Source organism: Corvus hawaiiensis, chromosome 25 (assembly GCF_020740725.1).
Source record: "Corvus hawaiiensis isolate bCorHaw1 chromosome 25, bCorHaw1.pri.cur, whole genome shotgun sequence".
Lineage (NCBI taxonomy): Eukaryota > Metazoa > Chordata > Aves > Passeriformes > Corvidae > Corvus > Corvus hawaiiensis.
This window is the reverse complement of record NC_063237.1, coordinates 4,890,742-4,906,847: the sequence shown is the minus strand read 5'-3', so window position 1 is coordinate 4,906,847 and position 16,106 is coordinate 4,890,742. Positions and strand designations below refer to the sequence as shown.

The 16,106-nt window shown below is 50.5% G+C and overlaps 2 protein-coding genes across 7 annotated transcripts in view; both read left to right on the top strand.

The window, feature by feature from the left end:
• The window catches only part of POU2F3 (POU class 2 homeobox 3), a 39,537-nt gene extending 31,041 nt beyond the window's left edge, over positions 1–8,496 (top strand). For both annotated transcript variants that reach the window (XM_048329039.1, XM_048329038.1), the window contains 8 exons: positions 1,185–1,267; positions 1,393–1,575; positions 2,129–2,270; positions 3,261–3,397; positions 4,545–4,706; positions 5,786–5,852; positions 6,309–6,441; positions 7,828–8,496. In XM_048329039.1, coding sequence (XP_048184996.1) covers positions 1,185–1,267; positions 1,393–1,575; positions 2,129–2,270; positions 3,261–3,397; positions 4,545–4,706; positions 5,786–5,852; positions 6,309–6,441; positions 7,828–7,867 — 947 coding nt within the window. In that variant the 3' untranslated portion in view covers positions 7,868–8,496. The remainder of the gene's footprint in view (positions 1–1,184; positions 1,268–1,392; positions 1,576–2,128; positions 2,271–3,260; positions 3,398–4,544; positions 4,707–5,785; positions 5,853–6,308; positions 6,442–7,827) is intronic.
• A 2,217-nt stretch (positions 8,497–10,713) lies between these two features.
• Positions 10,714–14,077, top strand: LOC125338378 (TLC domain-containing protein 5-like). 5 transcript variants are annotated; one of them, XM_048329059.1, is made up of 3 exons: positions 10,714–10,794; positions 11,355–11,554; positions 12,133–14,077. In XM_048329059.1, the coding sequence occupies exons 2-3, from the start codon at positions 11,359–11,361 to the stop codon at positions 12,633–12,635; spliced, it is 699 nt and encodes a 232-aa protein (XP_048185016.1). In that variant the 5' UTR covers positions 10,714–10,794; positions 11,355–11,358; the 3' UTR covers positions 12,636–14,077. The 5 variants fall into 5 exon arrangements, with proteins under 5 accessions (XP_048185016.1, XP_048185015.1, XP_048185014.1 ...); XM_048329058.1 differs by having other exon boundaries at positions 10,725–10,794; positions 11,358–11,554; XM_048329057.1 differs by lacking the exon at positions 10,714–10,794 and adding an exon at positions 10,927–10,993 and having other exon boundaries at positions 11,358–11,554.
• The last annotated feature ends 2,029 nt before the right edge of the window (positions 14,078–16,106 follow it).

Below are 16,106 nucleotides of genomic sequence, written 5' to 3'. Positions count from 1 at the left end.
CTGAGCTCTCACAAAGGTGTTCAATCATGATTTTAAAGACTCCAAATGACAGAGCATCTGCCATGTCCCAAGGCAAAGCCACGGCAGTGATTAATTACCTGCACTGGTAAAAATGTGCACCTCATTACCAGCCTGGATTTGAAATTCTGAGTTGTTCCAGCGTTAGGGAAGGCTTATTCCAACCCCAGCCTAAGTAAATAAATGGGATAGTGCACATCAGATCTAAATTAAATAAGAAAAGGCAGAAAGAGAGAGAGAGTGAGTGATTGATTCTGGAGATTATCTGTTTTCCCTTTTATTAGCAGAAGTCCATAAATTTCTATGGCCTTCCCTGTAATTGGCAGTTATAATCAATTAAATATATTGACTGCTCTGGGCAAGGTTATAAATCCTCACTAAATTCTTTAGGTTTCACTCACAGTGGACTTGATACCAACTAAATTTCTAGGGAACTACACAACCTGATCCTGTAGGACATTCCCTCTAAGAGATATAGGCTTGCACTTGGCAGTTTGTCAACTAAACAATTACACAGTCTCCATAAATCCCAGTTTTTTGTTGGGTTTATGGATTTCCCTTCTTTTTCCCTTTCATCATTTCGTGTCAGCTCCTACGTTCTGAAAGAAATTCAATTTGTTTGAAATACAGTAGGGTAGGAAGGGAAGGGTCAGATGGCTTCCAAATGACACTTGAAAATGAAATGTAGAACAGAGAGCAGAGTGGGAGGGCTCACGAGATTAACTGGAGGATCAGGGGTTTTTTAACAAGATCAAGTGGCTGAAAGTCGGAGTCAGAAGAGCTTATATTGGAAATAAGATGTCCATTTTTCTAAGAGCTACAATGATTAAGCACTGGGAGGGTTCCCCGTAGAGGATGTAGGAAATTCTCTGCTGCTCGGCACCTAAAATCAAGGTTAGAGGTCTCTAAAATGCCTGAGCACAATGAGTGACACTCAGGGATCAGCAAATGAGATATTTCACTTCTATCATTATTGTAATAATCCCTTGCAGGCTAAAAAGCCACGGGAAGAACCTTTTCTTCCTCATAATCCAGCTCAGAGCCCGACACTTCCCTAATGGCTGAAATTCTTGTATTTTGGGCAAGAAATAACTTAGGGAGCTTCCCACTCCGAGCTTTCCTGGGGATGTTCACTGAGCAGCCGTGTCTCTCTTTTTTCTCCTCAGCTTTGCAGCCAAACCTCCTCTCGTTCCCTCAGCAGCAGGGCAGCCTCCTCCTCTCCCAGCCCGGACCCAGCCTGGCCTCCCAGGTAACAACACACCTGAGAGCGTGGTGAACTCCCCGCTGCTGCTTTAGGGAGGGCAAGTGGCACAGAAAACGGGGTGGTTTTCTATTTTCGTGACTCTGAGCATCTCTTTTGGGGTGTCTGGGCAGGCTGTGGGGCGCTCTGGCCTCCCCGGCTCCTCGGTCGAACCCCACCTGGACGTCCCCCAGCACTTGCAAGTGGCAAAGCACCTGACCCCAGCAGGGGCTTCTGAGGAGCCCAGCGACCTGGAGGAGCTGGAGAAGTTCGCCAAGACTTTCAAACAAAGGAGGATCAAGCTGGGGTTCACACAGGTGAGAGGGAGGGGATGGGAGGAGTTTGGGGCAGAGCCTTTCCTCCAGAAAGGCTGGATTAGGTAAATTTGGGTTATTTTGCGGCATCCCTTTCCAAATACACAAAGAGAAAAACCATTCCTAACACCTCATCACCTCAATACCTGCACCTTCTCCAGTATTAAGGGGTGTGGGGCAGATTGCTGTGGGGAAAAAATCCCCTCTCCCTGGCAGGCAGGTCATGGGAACAAGGCTGAAGCTATCCTGGAAGCAGCCTGGGGGGAAATTGAGGCTGGACATCAGGAAAAAATTCTTCACTGGAAGAGTGATTAGGCACTGGAATGACCTGCCCAGGGAGGTGGTGGAGTCCCCGTGCCCTATATGTGTTTAAAAGAAGCCTGGACGTGGCACTCGGTGCCATGGTTTAGTTGATGAGGGGGTGTTAGGTCGTAGGTTGGACTCGATGACCTCAAAGGCTTGCCCAGCCCAGTTCATTCAGTGCTTGTGGGCGGGGCTGTGGCAGCTGTGAGGGCTTTCCCTGTGCTCACACTGGGATTTGGGTGTCCCCTGGCAGGGTGACGTTGGCCTGGCCATGGGGAAGCTCTACGGCAACGACTTCAGCCAGACCACGATCTCCCGCTTCGAGGCTCTCAACCTGAGCTTCAAGAACATGTGCAAGCTCAAGCCGCTGCTGGAGAAGTGGCTCAGTGACGCAGGTAGGTGACATCAAGGCAGAAGTGCCACCAGCAGGAGAGGATCCATCCAGGAGCCTCAAATCCGTTCAGCCCCTCCCTGTGTGAGCTGCAAAAGGAGGGAAGGAGCTGCTGAGGTGCTCAGGTATTACCACAGGCCTGGGCCCTAGGGTATATCACCGTGTCCCACAGCCGTAGGGAGGAGGAGGAGAGAAGATCCAGCAGGCAGGAATTGTGCAGCAAGATTGATTTATTTAATTATTTTACAAACTCTTTTGTAGACTTTTTTCTTCATAGTCTGATTGGACAAAGGACCAGCCACCCCTTGGGGTGATTGGCTAAAATCCTAAAACATCCATTGTCAAAATATTTTTCTACTGTACCATAAACAAGACTTTTCAAGGTTGCAGGTGGCTTGGTTGTTTACATACTCTGCTACCTCTTCTATGAGAGAGAAAAGTCTCTCATGCACTTAGAAAATAGCAAGAAAATCCTTGCTAGCAGCATTTTTGTATCTACACTCAGGCATCAGCCCAGGAGGGGTAACTGGAAAAGGAAGATATCACTGAGAGGGGAATTCCCAGGGGCAGCAGGATTTGGGGTGGTGTCCTGTGCTGACCTCACACCAGCCTCGTGCTTCGCCCAGCCCTTCAGGATGTCTGAGCCATTTATCACATCTTGGCCACCCCGAGCCAAAGGGTTTGGTCAACATCTTCATCTGGGTGCAATGAACTCCTTGGAACACCCCTGGGCCCTACCAGAGCAGGCTGGAAATCAGGCTCACAAAGGAAAGATGGTGTGTGGGTTAAAATATCAGCACTCCTATTCCTTCCCTGATTTGGACAAGCTCGTCGATGGATTTGGAGCAATTTTAATCATCATCAGAGGGAGGAGCCACAATGTGGGAACAATTTATCTATTTTAGGAGGCGCCTTTGTTTCACAAAAAGTAACTGGGAATGAAAATAACTCATTATCTTCTTGCAAATCTCTTTTTCCCTCCCTCTTCCCCCAGAATCTGCTCCTTTGGATTCTTCCATGAGCACCCCCAATTCCTACCCCTCCGTGAACGAGATGTTTGGACGGAAAAGGAAGAAGAGGACCAGCATCGAGACCAACATCCGCTCCACGCTGGAGAAGAGATTTCAAGATGTGAGGGGGAAAATCTTTCCATCTGTTGGGAACTCTCCCTGAGCTTGGCATTTGCAAGGCTGGAGCACTGAATCCCCTCCAGAAAAGAGGTTGTTTTGGGGTTTTAATTTGATAGCAGGTTAGAAAATGCTTGAAGGGGCAACAGGTAAAGAGTTAAACCCAATGAGATTCCCAGTTATTTCCTTGTTGAATGTTGTTTTAAGGGAATTACAATTTTAGCACCACATTTGGGCCAAAGCTGATCTCTGCACCCAGCTCTTTTTGAGTTGCAGATGTGTCACAGGAGCTCTGATGACCCATTAAGCAGCTCTTGTGAGACCCCAGAACTTGTTGCTCCAAGTATTTTTGCTGAGCCCATTCAGAAGTGGAGCCCTTCTACTTTTTAAGCTCCAAGAATTTCAAGAAAATTCACTACAGAACCCAAGCAGAGCTTTAATCAGCAGGGCTAAACTGAGCTTTGGAAATTTCTCAAATCAAAGCTGTTTCTGAGCTTGTTTTCTCTTGGTTTCTCCCTCCTATCAAAACTTGCCCAGCCATCATCAGCTCATTTTGGCAGCTCCTTTTTAGCTGGTAGAAGCCATTCTCTGTAATGGGAACATTATCTTGGCACCTCTGTGCCAGATATCTTTGATATTTTTGAGCTTCAGCTCCGAGCAAACCCCACAGAGCTAAAAGGAATGAAAATAAAAGACTCGGGAGGCGGGGTGGGTTCTGTTATTTCCCTTTCTAAATGAGGGCTGGGGGCAGAGAGAGGCAGTGGCTTGGACAGTGCCAAGGCCACCAGGTTTGGGTGACCCCAGCACTGATTTTGGGGCTGTTCAGCTCAAAGAGGGCGGTGATTTGTGCAATGACAGGGTCAGAAGCTGTGACTCAGCCCCGCCCCGACTCCGGGAGAGCTGATGTGGAACCAGAGGCACTTTCTGGTTCACAGAACATAATCTCTCACCCAAATATTTACCCTCGGCCTCAGATGGAGCTTTTGTCCCCTCCCCAGCTCGCAGCCAACCCCACCCTTGTCCTCCCAGCAGCCACTGAAGCTCTTTGGGGCTTTTTTAACCTCCTGCCTCTCTCAGAAGAACCCCAAGCCCAGCTCAGAGATCTCCTTGTGCTCTTTGGGGCTTTTTTAACCTCCTGCCTCTCTCAGCAGAACCCCAAGCCCAGCTCAGAGGAGATCTCCTTGATAGCAGAGCAGCTCTCCATGGAAAAGGAGGTGGTTCGGGTCTGGTTCTGCAACCGGCGCCAGAAGGAAAAGCGGATCAGCTGCCCGATGCCATCCCCCATCAAATCACCCATCTACAACTCCAGACTGGTGAGGCACTTGGGATTCAGCCACCTGAATGGAATCTCATCCAGAACATTCATTATTATTCTATCGATTGAAAACAATCAACTCAATTATAACAGTTAATTAAGTGATAATTCTAGCTATTGAACACAGTAGAAAGAAAATACAAATTTCCTAGGAGGAATTGATTAGCTTAATTGTAGGATAATTTATTCAAATTAGGATGCTATCCCAAAGCTTTTCCCCCAGAGATTGATAAAGAAAATCTCTCCAAAGTTAATGGAGGATGAGGATTACACACACTCTTATCAATTTAGCTGCATTTCTACTGGTTCATTTACGAGTTGCCCGGTGCCTTTGCCATTTAAAAGTGGCAGGAACCTCCTCAGTGCTGCAGCACAGGAGTGGGAGGCAGGGTCTGTGTTTGCCAGCAGGATTTTATCTTGAAATCTCCTGGCTTTTGGAATTACCCATCAGAAGGCAGCAAAACATCACGGGAAGTTTGGTTGCTGGTTGCCCAACCTGTTTGGGCACCAAAACAAGCGCTTGGGTTGCCACAGCAGGAGCCTGGGTGAGGAATCCCCCTGTGACTGCTGTGCCCTCACTCATCAGCCTCCCTGAACAAAGCGCTGCCTTCAGGTATCAATGCCCCAGGCTAATTTGGATTGCAGCTCCCAAGCTGCCAATTGTCACCTGAGAATTAAACTGCCCTAAAGGAGATTGGGATTATTTGTGCCCTAAACCAGAGGCAGCTGGGAAATTCCAGGCTGAGAACACCTGCTCTGAGATGTCCGAGTGGATCTTGGGGCTTCCAGAAAATTTGATCATTTCAGGCTTTTCCATTGCTGATCCATAAGTTTAGATGGATGTGGAGAGTGTCAGGCACGTGCAATACAAATTCTGATTTCTTTCCATGGCCCTGGATATGGGAATGGTGCTTCTACACTGGAACATGAATGGAAATATCCATGAGAGGCCCAGATGTGGGTGATCAGTGTCCCTGGGAGCCAGCACACTGCACAGGGGCTGTGAAAGGAGCAGAAGGATGTGATTTATCTGCTCACAGTGCCCAGTGCTCACTGCCTGCCTCTGTTCCTGCCTAGGTCTCTACCTCAGGGTCCTTGGGGCCCCTCTCCGTCAATCCAGTGCACAGCACCATGCCTGGGACTGGTGAGCCTTGGGAAACCTCCCTTCCCTCCTTCCTCTGCCTGGTTATCCCTGACTCCTCCATTTCTGGGTCAGGATAATCTTCATCAGACCCCTGGCTTTGGCCAGGGAAAGAGCCCCCACACAGCTGGGATAAGAACAGCCGAGTCTTTCTGTTGGGTGGCATAAAAACATGGAAAACACTGGGCAAAAGAGCATTTCCAGGATAACCCTGGGCTGGGGTGTTTAGGTTTGGGAGCCAGGCATAACTGGGAGCCAAACAAAGGGTGGGTCAGTGTCGGATCTCCGTGGAGACGTGAGATTCCCAGATATAGGAACAGGGAACGTTCCTGGGGTCCCCCACCTTCCCCACGGCAGGGGCAGTGAATCAGAGGAGCCACGGGATGGGCACAGGGATGGGGTGGGAATGTTTGGGCAGGAAGAGGAGACCCCAGGCTCACTCTGCTCTCTGCCACGCAGTGACATCCTCGTGCTCCCCAGGGAACTCCAGCAGGCCCTCGTCCCCTGGCAGTGCCCTCCATGCCAGCAGCCCCGGCACAGCCCAGAGCAACTCCAAAGCTGCCATGAACTCCTCTGGCTTCAACTCTTCAGGGTAAGGCAGGGGGGCCCCACAGCCCACAAAACCAACCCAGGGCATCGGGGGGTTGTGGGGAAAGCAGTGGGATCTTCAGGAAGAACAGGAAAGCTTTTAGAGATCCCAGCAATGTGGGGTGTTCTTGTGTGAAGCTTCAAGTGTAACGTCTCAGGGACAGGGTGGGATTGCTGGGGTGTCCTGTGCAGGGACAGCAGTTGGATTTGATGATCCTGGTGACTCCCTTCCAGCTCAGGATATTCCATGATTCTTGAGATGTGGCTGTTTTTCTGCTTGAAAATGAATAGTCAATCAAGTTTTGCCTGAAAAACTGTGCTGGGTTAAAAAAAAAAATTGAAAAAACCAACCCCAAAGTGGTTAGAAACACTGTCCTCACCGGACTCCTGTGTGAAGGAAGCAGAGGCAGGTTTATTCTGCTGTTCCTGCTTGGATAACCCACCCACAGCCAGTTTTCTCTCCTGCAGTGCCACCCAGAGAGCTCTGCTGTGAGCAACTCTTCCACAGTGGCACAACAAGGATTACTTTTTCCCCTCCACCCTGCCTTTAGAGGCTGCAAAAGCATTAAACCAGACACGAGGGCTCAGAGCCCTGCTGGCTGTTTCCCTGGGGGCTGTCTGCACTTGTGATTTCTGCTGCATCACCTCGAGGATGCTGAGTTAGGGAGGCACCAGAGCAGAGGGGTTTACCCACAGCTCTTGGGTCACCCTGTGCCATGAATCCCCCTCCCTCTATGCTGTCCCTGCAACACAGAATTTGTTGCTTGGAGTGAGGTTTTGTTATAGAAGCAGGGAGTGGAAAAGATCATTTCTTGAAAAATATTTCTTTTTTTGTTTTAATACTAAAATAAGTTTTTTTTCAAAACGTTCTGACACAAAAAAAAGAGAGAAACTATTTCTGCTTTCTGGCTTCCCCCACTCCTCATTTACCTCGAACTGAAACACTTTTATCGTCTCTGGTTTTAGTGGAAACATTAAATGAAACAGAACTTTTTTTCTAACAAAATCTCCTGTGATTTAAAAAGAAAAAGGCCAGGTAGCAGCTGAAATGAGGAAGATCTTGTTTAGAAACAAGGGGGGGTTGCTATGATGCAATACAAATTCTGATTTCTTCCCATGCCCTGGATATGGGAATGGTGCTTCTACACTGGAACATGAATGGGAATATCCATGAGAGGCCCAGATGTGGGTGATCAGTGTCCCTGGGAGCCAGCACACTGCACAGGGGCTGTGAAAGGAGCAGAAGGATGTGATTTATCCACTCGCAGTGCCCAGCACTCACTGCCTGCGATCAACCTGCAGCATGGGCTGAGCCCCAGTAGGGCTGCGAAGGAATTGGGGCTGACTTTTCCTCCGAGGTGAAACCGCTGTTTTTCCGTGTTGCAAACAGATCCTGGTACCGATGGAACCAACCCACCTACCTCCACTGAGACGCCTCCTCCGCCAGGGCGAGAGCAGCTCTGCCACCGGGCCGTGGACCAACGATGCTCGGGGCCTTCCAGTGCCTTCCACCGCTGCCAGCGCAGCCTCGCGCCAGGGCCCCCCAGCAGCGGGGCTGTGCAGGGACTCAAACTGCAGCCCAGCCCTTCCCCGAGGCCCCCCCAGCCCCACAGTGACATTGTCCCCCTTCCCCTCAGCCCCCACAGTGCCACTGTCCCGCTGTGCCCGGCTCCAGGGCGAGCCCCTGCTTTGCTGTCCTCGCATGGCTCCTCTGCTTGCAGCTCCGCATCCTCCCGGGCGGGATTCCCGTGTCAGGACTCTCCTCTCTCTCTGTCCCCGTCCCGTTCCAGAGCTTCCCAAAAGGAAGGAGGGTCCCTCCTGCTCTTCCTGTCACGCACAGCCCCCAAACTGAGCCGAGGTTTGAGTTCATTTCACCGCAGCCCCGTGGCTGGGTGGGAGCCTTGGTTTTCCCCAGGCTCCCGATCCACTTGCTTTGCGCCTCCTGCTCCCTTTCTAAAGGTGCTTTTTGTTTTTTTTTCCCCTTCCTTTTTTTTTTTTTTTTTAATTAAGTATTTTAGAGCCTTCTTATTTTTTCCTTTAAAAAAATACCAACCAACCAACCAACCAACCAACCAACCAAAAAAACCTGTCTTTTGCAAAACTTGTGTCCAGGTCTTGTTATTGCTCTAAACCTTGGGGGAAATTCTGATTCCATGAACACAAATGAGATTTGTGCTGATTTGGTGGGATGAGGATGAGTGAGCACTGATTGTCTTCATAACCTTTGCCTGCACATTTTACCCAGTAATTCTTGCTCTTGGGAGCTGAGCAGTAATTTGGATTTTTCCTTCAGAGTCAGGTGACTTGGTCCAGACTTGCAGAGGTTTGTGAGCCTCTTGCTCAAAAGACACCACAAACAACATTAAATCAGTTATTTCCAATAATCCATTTACAATTTACTGTACCTCCATATACTCTTAGAGCCTTGAGAAAATACATTAAATCCAAATCTGGCTGTTAACTGACAAGAACTTCTGGGGTCTCAGGAATTCGTCCAAGTAATTTGCTCCCACCTGCAGAAACTTTGGAATAGTGTTTCTGAAAGCTGGGAGGGAAATCACCAATGTCTTAAAAGCTGAATAACGGCACCTGCACGTTGATATTTCTGCTGAGATCATGTGCCAGGTGTTGTGCAAACACGTCCTGAGGGTTCATCTCCTCCACAAAGTTTATAAGCACAACGACAAATCCCTGGGATTTATTGATAAACCGGCCCTGCGTGGGAAAACAAACACCAGCAGTTTGTTTGCTCCACAAAAATCTCCAGTTGGAAGGGAAAGAGCTCCATTCCCCTGCCGTCCAGGAACGCTTCCAGCCTCGCAGGAGAGCATCTAAGGGATTAAAAGTAAACAGAGCAGGAAATCCCAGCTTTCCAGGACCAAGAGTCACCTCCCACAGCCACAGAGAAACAATGCAGGGAGCAATTGCTCCGTGTGAGAACTCAGTGACCTCCTGAACAAGCTGAGCTGTCACCAGAGCAGCTCCTGTGCGTGGACCACTCTGTGCTCTCTGTCCCTGCTCTTCTCCAAGGAGAGCTGCTGTGGCAATTCCAGCTGCAGACCAGGAGCTGGGATACCCCATAAATTGGCATTTAGCAGTGCCCAAGTTGAAGCAAGGCTGGGGAGAGCTTCAAAATTAACAATTTGCTGTTATTATTTAATTTCTTTTATTGTTCATTCATTTCTTTCCTCCTCTGATTTCCCCCTGTGAAGAGAGTGAGTGCAAGCTGGGAGAATATTCCTTCTCCTTCCCAGGTTTCCCTGTGGCCTGAAGGGAGATTTTGAGCATTTCTCAGTGTCCAAATGATGCCACCAAGTTCCTTCATCACTCCTGATGCTCCCAGCCTTGGGATTTGCAGCTCTGGTAGAATTACATGGATCCTAACAGTCCAATTTAATATCCTAGCTTCAATTCAGGCTCAGATTTGCAGATGCCAGCAGGGATTAATGCTCAAACTGCAGTGGGACGCCCTTTCTCAGAGCAGGAAAGGAGACAAAACCCAGCAAGTTTTAGCTCAAATATAAGAGCAACCTATAATCTACAATCCAATTAAAAGGACATTTGAATGTCTAACTCTGAGGAGCCTCCTGTGGAGTGCAGCACACATGAGGCAGACCTCGGGCACCACAGAAGGGCTCTCATGCCCTCGGTGGTTTCACTCCCAGTGCAGAGCTCTGGCTGTAGAGAAAATCTGCGTTGTTTGGGGGCCACAGTCTCAGATTTTGAAGTAAATTGAGTCAGGAGTGACACAGTGCTGACACCGAGGTGGCTGGCAGGGGTTGGAGGAAGCACAGCCCTGTCCTGGTTACTCAGTCCTAGCCCTGAACTTGGCTCCAGTTCAGCTCCTGGCTCACTCATCCTGTTCTGCACGTTCTGTGTCACATCTCCCTGAGCCCCGAGTGTCCAGCACCACTCCCAGCCCCGGACCCAGCCTATCCCGAGATCTCTGACTCCTGTCTCAGCCTCCCCTCCCTGCCACCAGCACAGGACAGCACCAAGGTGGTCCCTGTGCCCCCACCTGGTTGAAAGATCGAAAGAGAACTCCAGGACACTCGGGGAAAAAAAAAAATAAATGGAAAAAAGAATAAAGGAAAAAAAAAAAGGACAACAGCACCTCCCCTCTTGCCTGATGCAGCTTTATTCTCCATCACCAGAATGGAAAACACCCAACCAAAACAAAGTCTGGGCGCTCTCCGGGGCGGCTCCAGCCGGGCGAGCCGAGGCTGGGCGGAGGCACCACCCGCCCGTCCCCGCTCCCCCGCCCCGTTCCCCGTTCCCTGCCCGCCCTGCCCCGGCTCCGGCCCTGCCCCGGGGCTCGCAGCTCCGCTCCGCGCATCCCTGGCCGCCTCCGGGGCAGGTAAAGCGGGGCTGAGCGAGCGGGGATGCAGCGGAGCATCCCCGGGGGATCCCGCGGGGGCCGGGCCGGGCAGGGCGGGGCAGGGCAGGGACGATAGAAAAGCTCCGGGAGCGGCGGCACCGCCTCCCCGCCCGGGCAGCCCCAGCCGGGCGCAGGTGCCGGGCACGCAGAGCCGGAGCGGGGTCGGTGCCGGAGCGGGGTGAGGATTTGGGGGCGCTCAGGGTATCGGGGACCCCCCAGCCCCGTGCCGAGCTGGGGTCCGGTCCCCCCACGTGTCCTGGTTCCCGGGGGCAGAGACGCTTTGGCAGCGGGAGGGTTGGGATTGTGGTTTTCCCTTCGGATTTGGGTATCTGGAAATGGTGCTGAGGGGGCTCGGGAGGGCGCGGTGCTCACGGGCGGGGGGGACGAGGTTTGTTTTGCTCGTTTCGGTTGTTTGTGGCGCTTTTCCCCGCTGTCGGGGTTTTCCGTGGATGTGCTGGGGTGGACACGGAGGATGGTGTGGATGAACATGGCTTGCTGAGGGGGCTGCTGCCCTCCTCACGCTGTCCCTCCGTGTCCAGCAGGATGGTTCCCATCGTCCTGGAGGTGACCTGCAGCTTTGTCACCTGGCTGTGTCTGTACGGCTGCTTCTGCCGCTGGAACAGGCAGCGTTCCTGCAAGTGGAGCTGCCGCCTCGTCACCCTCCTGCACGGGCTCATTGTCACCTGCCTCTCTGGCTACGTCGTGTTCCTGGATGGCCCCTGGCCTCTGACCCACGCAGGTATGTGCAGAGTCTCACCTGTGCTCACCTGTGGCTCTGTCACAGGTGGAGGGAGGGGCTGATTTCCTCTCCTCTTCCAGGTGTGTGTTGGGGGCAAAAATTTGTTTAATTCTGCTGCTTCTTTTTCTATCACTTCTCACTGTTCATCCTTTTGTTCTTTGTTCTTTTATTATTTTTTGTTGTTTATCTGTGTACAAATTGGAAGCTTTCAGGTTGGCAGCTTGAGTTTATTGCGGCATCAGGCGTAGCAAGGCACGGAGAACAAAGTGCTTTCACATCGTGAAGGGTGTAGTAACTCCTGACATTTGGCTGCAGGGTTTTGGTGGCTGGTTTCTATCGTTAAATCTCAGATAGTGCTGCTGATGGAGGCCTGGCTTTTCTAAAAGGCCAGAAGCAGCAGTGGGCCAGGCTGGGGTGTGAAGGGGAAGCAGAACCAAATATCCTTAATTCCTGGCACTTGGCCTATAGGATAAGGCTGGAAATTCAGGAGGAGAGAAGCATACTTGACCTGTACTGGTCTATAAAGTAGAAAAATATCTTTAATACGACCCCAGACTTATGCACATCTTCCATTCCAGGTTCACCAAACACCCCTCTCCAGATCCACGTGCTGTCCCTGACCTTGGGCTACTTCATCTTTGACCTGGGCTGGTGCCTGTACTTCCAGACAGAGGGGGACCTGATGCTGCTGCACCACACCCTGAGCATCTGTGGCATGATCCTGGTGCTGGGGCTGGGCAAATCCGCCACGGAAGTGAACGCTGTGGTGTTTGTCAGTGAAATCACCAACCCCCTGCTCCAGACCCGCTGGTTCCTGCGGGAAATGGGCTCTTACCACACCGCCCTGGGAAAAGTGGTGGATTTCCTCTTCGTGCTCCTCTTCCTGGTGCTGCGGATCGGGGCAGGAGCGTGGATCGTGTACGGGATGGTGACGTCCCCCGAGCCCAACTGGCTCCTCAAGGCTGGGGGCCTGGCCATGTACATGGTGTCCTTGGGGTTCATGGTTGAGATTTGTCGCTTTGTAAGGAGGAAAGTGTGGAAAAAAACCCCTTCCCTGGATACACAGTCTTTCCAGGAGTAGGAATGCACCTGTGGAAACTTCCTGGCTGCTCGTTAACGGGTTGTGGAGGTCAATCCCCTGGGTTTGGGGCCTGGCTGCTGGAGCTTGTTCCTGTGAAAAGAACTCCTAAAAATGACAAGGAATTGACTTTCTGCTGCCCCTGGAGGAGATGGATCGGCGCTAGAAACATGGAAAAGCTGAGAGAAGAGGGATTTGAGTGGAAACCTAAGGAAGCTGACGCTGATTCCCTGACTTCTCCAGCAATGGTACAGTCTCGAGGAGGGTGGCAATGCCAGACCTGATCAGTCTGCAACCAATAATTGCACAGTCTGTATGTTCTGTCCTCATTTCCAAGGTACAGTTATTTGACAGCGTAGAGAAAATCAAATAAGAAAAATGCCATTTTCCTGCCAGTGGGGCTGGGTAAGGGGAGTGACCTGGCAAAGGTTTCCTGAGCCTCGCTCTCCTTAATCCTGGATTTGGACAATGTGCTTGGCTAAGTACTCGAGTGAAATCCTCTGAACACGACTGAAGTGCTTGCAGGGGTGTAGTGGAGCTGTCCTTTGAGAGTGTGAAGTGATGGTTCTCGAGGGGAGGCAGTGTTTTACCTTGGTTTTTAATGATACATTTCCTTTTCTTTTTTTTAACACTGGCATTGGGGCAGGTGCTGATCTCAGAGCAGAGTGATTTCTCTGGGACTGACTCAGGTCCTCACAAACAAGAGTCAGGAATTAGACTTGTGCCAATAAACTCCACGAGCAGGTGTTGGCCTGGACTTGGATTGCTTAAGAGGAATAATCAGGCTTTTTGTGGGAGAGGGAGGATAGCAAAGAGCCCCTCTGGATGCTCTTCCTGTCCTGGGGTTGGCTCATTTACAAGCCACTTAAGCAGAATTCTTGGCTAATGAGTCAAATATGTGACAATTTCCAGGGGTGCCAGTAATGTTTAGGCAGATCTCAGTGTGACATCTGCTCCACACCAGCAGGCCTCGGAGCATGGAACAGTTCTCTCATTTTCTTTACCTCTCAGAATCGTGTTCTGACATTTTCCCTGGGGTTTTAATGTGAATTTCCCTCTGTTTAAGGCCACAGTTCAGATTTAGTCTCCTCTAAAAGCCTCACTGAGAGCTGAGAAGCAAATGCAGGGGTGAGGGAGGGGAGCAGTGTGGATGCAGCTCCTCCACTCCCCTTATCTCACTGACTTTGGCTCTGTTCAGAGCCGATATCAGCCTTTGGCTGGGGCTCCTCAAGGTGTCTGCAGAGATTAAAAAATGACCTGAAGTAACCTCACTTTTGACACATCCACTGAAAGCATTGCAGCTGTGAACCCAGGCAAGTTCCTGGGCCAGTATTTTTAGGAAAGCAGGAGCCAGAGTGGGCACCTGCCCGGGTCACTGTGCTCTTCCAAAAACTCCTCTGAGTGAAGGGACTTTTAATAAAGTCATGTTCTCTTTCGAAAAAGAACCGACTGCTGTGATGTTCTTTTGTTCTGGGTCTTGAGGAGGCAGCCGGAGCGAGGGCTGAGGCAAAGGGGCTTGAGGGAAGGCTGAGGATGCCGAGTCACTGGCTCATTCCCTTTGTGCAGTTCAGGAAGGAGAGAGGGGATGAGGAAATGAGTCCAGGAGCTCTGGAGGTCAGGCTGGAGCTGTGAAGGGCAGGTGAGGGTCAGCTGAAGCTCAGGTTTGTGAGCAATGCACCCACAACCTGCCTTGCCAATGAGTCAGTGCTGCAGGGAGCTTAAGAGCCACCAAACTGAGGGGTTTGCTCTTGGTGGGCACAAGAATAACTTAAATTCTGGCCATGGTCTCCTACATCCCAAGGGGCTTTTATTTTTACTCTGCCTCTCTGGTGTTGGGTTTCACTGGGGCAATGACCAGTTCAGAAGGGTTGCAGGGTGACTTGGCTATGTTCTTTTTGGAGAAGCGATCAAAAGCATGAGAACATCTTGGGGGTTATAAGATGTCCTAAAGTCACCGCTGAGTGGCTGTTTCTGGCTGGGAACCTGCTCCTCATGGGCCAGGACTCTGCTGTCTGGAGTGGAGGAGAGCCTGGGTTGGCTTCCAGCAAGGAAATGCTTTTCCTTCAGCTGAGGGACAGTATTGGGACAGTATCCCAGTGCACCCAGGTGGCTTCTGTGCAACCAGAGTTACCTGGGGAGGTTTGATGCAAAATAAGTGCCCTCGGGTGCTCATGTGCCACGTCTCACCCAAGCAGAGCTTTAGTGCTAAACCCTCTAATGTGATCCTAGAAAATCATCCAGCTCCACTATCCCACTGTATTTCTTATTTCAAAGAATGGGATTTTTAATGCAGGTGTCTGCTTTTCATCTGTCAAATATCCTTGAGGGCTTTTACAGTCACAAAAACTGGGTTTTAGCAACGGCCTGTTGAACTCCCAGGTTTCCAGTTTGTGTTTATTCCCAGTTTAATTGTGGACAAGGAGTTTCCCAGTGGGGGTAAGATAATAAATACATTCTGTGATGCTTTTCAATGCTGTGAGCTCTGGTTAGAGGTCCAGGAGATCAGAGGAAAGGATGTGCAGCTGGGGGAGGCTGTGGCTCTACTAAATGAGGCAGCAGTGTGCAAACAACTGTTTGCAGAGGTTCCTGCCCTGAGCTGTTTTGCTGAACTCTGTTCATCTGCAGGCCCAACGAGCCAGTGCAGCACAGCCCATTGAAATGGCTGACTCTGCACAAAGCAAACAGGAAAATTGGTGTATAAACTGCACCTCACTTCTGGTACAATCCACAGGGAGATGATTTCACTTGCCACCTTGCACCTCACCGTGCAAAGTCTGTGCTAGAGAAAAAGCCAACCCACAACTTCTCTGCGTTGCACCTCCTGCATTAAGTGGTCTGTGCCTTGTTAGGGCTTTCAGGGCTCTTTTGTGAACATCTCTGGTTTTCTTCCTGGCTTCTCATAGAATCCCAGAGTGGCTTGGGTTGGAAGGGACCTTAAAGATCACCTCATCTTATTCCAAACCCCCTGCCACTATCCTGGGTTGCTCCACAACCTGCTCTTGGACACTCCCAGGGCAGCCACAGCTTCTCTGGGAATTGCATCCCAGCCCCTCACCACCCTCACAGCCAAGACTTTTTTCCTCATGTTGCATCTAAACGTGCTCCTAATGTGAAATACATCAGCCCTATAATGCTCTGTCTGTCCATGCTTTTCTTTGACCTAAGCTAGATATTAAACCAGCTCCCTCTCAGGTGTTACTGATGCTACTGGAGGGCCAGAAAAGGTGGAGGGAAGCAGGATGAGACCTCAGATTTGTCAGAGGAGCAAATGCACTGTTAATGCTCATGAGGACGTGCTGAAATAGCAGAAGGATGAGCATTTTGTAGCAGCAGGAACCTGTACCTGACCTGAACTGGAAAAGTAAGATCTGTATCTTGTTGAATACCCAGCTGAAAGCACTAATTAGAAGCGCTGTAATAGGCAAGTCAAGCCACTCCCAACGCCTGCATTTCAAAAGGTAAAACTTGACGGGA